The 2,500-nt window shown below is 35.3% G+C and overlaps 1 protein-coding gene across 1 annotated transcript in view; it reads right to left on the bottom strand.

Annotated features, from left to right (window-relative positions):
• LOC145271283 (QRFP-like peptide receptor) overlaps positions 1-2,500 on the bottom strand; it is a 463,148-nt gene that overhangs the window by 68,155 nt on the left and 392,493 nt on the right. Inside the window, exon 3 of the mRNA XM_080126837.1 lies at positions 545-930. Within this exon, the coding sequence (XP_079982963.1) occupies positions 545-920 (376 nt within the window). The 5' untranslated portion in view covers positions 921-930. The remainder of the gene's footprint in view (positions 1-544; positions 931-2,500) is intronic.

Below are 2,500 nucleotides of genomic sequence, written 5' to 3' on the forward strand. Positions count from 1 at the left end.
GTGCCTATTTCCATTCTATGGAGTTCAGGCGCGAACGCAGACCCCACAATTTTATTATACCATCCCTATTTAAGTTAAAATATAATTATCAAAGTATTATTATATACATCTATATAAAAAACACTTGTAAACGTTTTTTTTTTTTAATTTTTAAATTTTTTATTTCCATACTTTGTGGACCAGGCGCGAACGAAGACCCCACAATTTTAATGAACGACCGTTCTGCCAGATCAAACATACCCATTCTTGTGTCTCGATACATCTTCTATCATTATATGTAATCAGTTTTTAAAAATAGTAAACCGTATAGGAGCCTATTCGTGACCAGACACACACACACGCATACACACACATTCAGCTTTATATTACAGATGTATAGCATAATACAATATATATATATATATATATATATATATATATATATATATATATATATATATATATGTATATGTATATATATATATAGAGAGAGAGAGAAGGGGAGAGAGAAAGAGAGAGAGAGAGAAAGATGTATATATGTAATAAAACAAGTTTTTATACTCACACATAATATCCCCGAGGACCCATTTCTCCTCCATATAAAAATCGAGGGTCGCCGAGGGCAGACATACGCACAAGGCGGCCAGATCGGCAAAGCTGAGGTTAATCAGGCAGTAGTTCGTGCTGGTCCGCATCTCTTTCACCTTGAGGACGACAAAAATCACCAGCAGGTTCCCAGCCACGCCCAAAGTAAACACCGAGCCGTATAGAACACCGACATAGACTTTGATGTAAAGCGGGGTCTGAAGCGGGTAGTCAGTGCAATTTGGTGCGTCCGATAGGTCATCAAATTGGCAGGGTCGAAGGGGCTGGAGTGTAGAGGACAAATAGGGATCCTCTGGTCGCGCAAGAAGAGGGGCGCTTTTGTTAACTAGATCCATTGGAGAATTCCTGGAACGAAATTAAATTTTAAAAAATAAAGTCTATTATATAAGTCTCAACAGTCGGTTTGTTTGTGTGTTTGTGTGTCTGCTAAAAATTGTCGTCAGCCGCATCGAACCGGGTCGAAAACCGTACAATCTGAAAGGCCGTTCCCTCGGACGCATAATATCTGAAAATGAGAAAGATAGATTAATTCTGTGGTGATCAACTGGACCATTTCTTGCAAGGAGGGGTGCGAGATTTTTGACAAGTCACGTACGCGTAGCAATTTAATTTCGGTAATTTGGTTCCTGTGAAAGAAAAACGATGCATGAAGGAGAAAAAAAAGAGAAAAAAGTGTCTTGCTGCTGATGTATATGTTGAAGGTCCATGACGTCATAAGCCGTCATGGCTATGACAGCGAGCACGTTAGCTTTCCCTCTTCTTTGCCTCTTTCGTATTTCAAGTTCGAGCCTGCCTACCTCGCCATTTTTTTTCTAGTCGCACGGGAACTCGCTGCTATTTTGAATAATTTCTTTTAGGCGAGTGTGCTTCAGCTCAGGGGCTGCCGAAACTTCTTCCGTTCTTTTCTGGGGGTTGCTCACTATCCTTAGTATAGCAACGCTGTCCAAACCGAATTTTATGTCCACCTGGGCAACGCCGGGTATCAGTGCTGGTAGTTTATAATAAAAAAGAAATGGTACATTTTCGGAACAGGTATCCAAGAAAATACTTACATCATTAATTCTGTGATTCTATGGAGACGTTTGAGACTGACGAATGTGAACGAAATTTACCAAATTAACTTCGGTGGGTACAATTTTTATTTTTGACCGTTGGTTATAGGCGACATATTGGCGGACTTCTAAAGTAATTTACAATGTTACACCGGAGAGTGGCTACTTAATTTTAAGGTTATAAAATTCTTTTTTAATAGTCCCTACCGAAGTTAAGATAAGAAAAAATTAAAGCCCGATATAAATGGATTGATCAGAAGAAAGGTCCTTGCATATACTCCCAACAGACAAAGCTCACCCCTTATTTCACGAAAAGATTCTAATTTTGTAAGTAATTTCACGAAAAGATTCTAATTTTGTAAGTAATTTCACGAAAACATTCTAATTTTGTAATTAATTTCACGAAAAGATTCTAATTTTGTAAGTAATTTCACGAAAAGATTCTAATTTTGTAAGTAATTTCACGAAAAGATTCTAATTTTGTAAGTAATTTCACGAAAAGATTCTAATTTTGTAAGTAATTTCACGAAAAGATTCTAATTTTGTAAGTAATTTCACGAAAAGATTCTAATTTTGTAAGTAATTTCACGAAAAGATTCTAATTTTGTAAGTAATTTCACGAAAAGATTCTAATTTTGTAAGTAATTTCACGAAAAGATTCTAATTTTGTAAGTAATTTCACGAAAAGATTCTAATTTTGTAAGTAATTTCACGAAAAGATTCTAATTTTGTAAGTAATTTCACGAAAAGATTCTAATTTTGTAAGTAATTTCACGAAAAGATTCTAATTTTGTAAGTAATTTCACGAAAAGATTCTAATTTTGTAAGTAATTTCACGAAAAGATTCTAATTTTGTAATTAAT

Source organism: Euprymna scolopes, chromosome 46, assembly GCF_053919585.1.
Source record: "Euprymna scolopes isolate OS-2025 chromosome 46, ASM5391958v1, whole genome shotgun sequence".
NCBI classification, from domain to species: Eukaryota; Metazoa; Mollusca; class Cephalopoda; order Sepiida; family Sepiolidae; genus Euprymna; species Euprymna scolopes.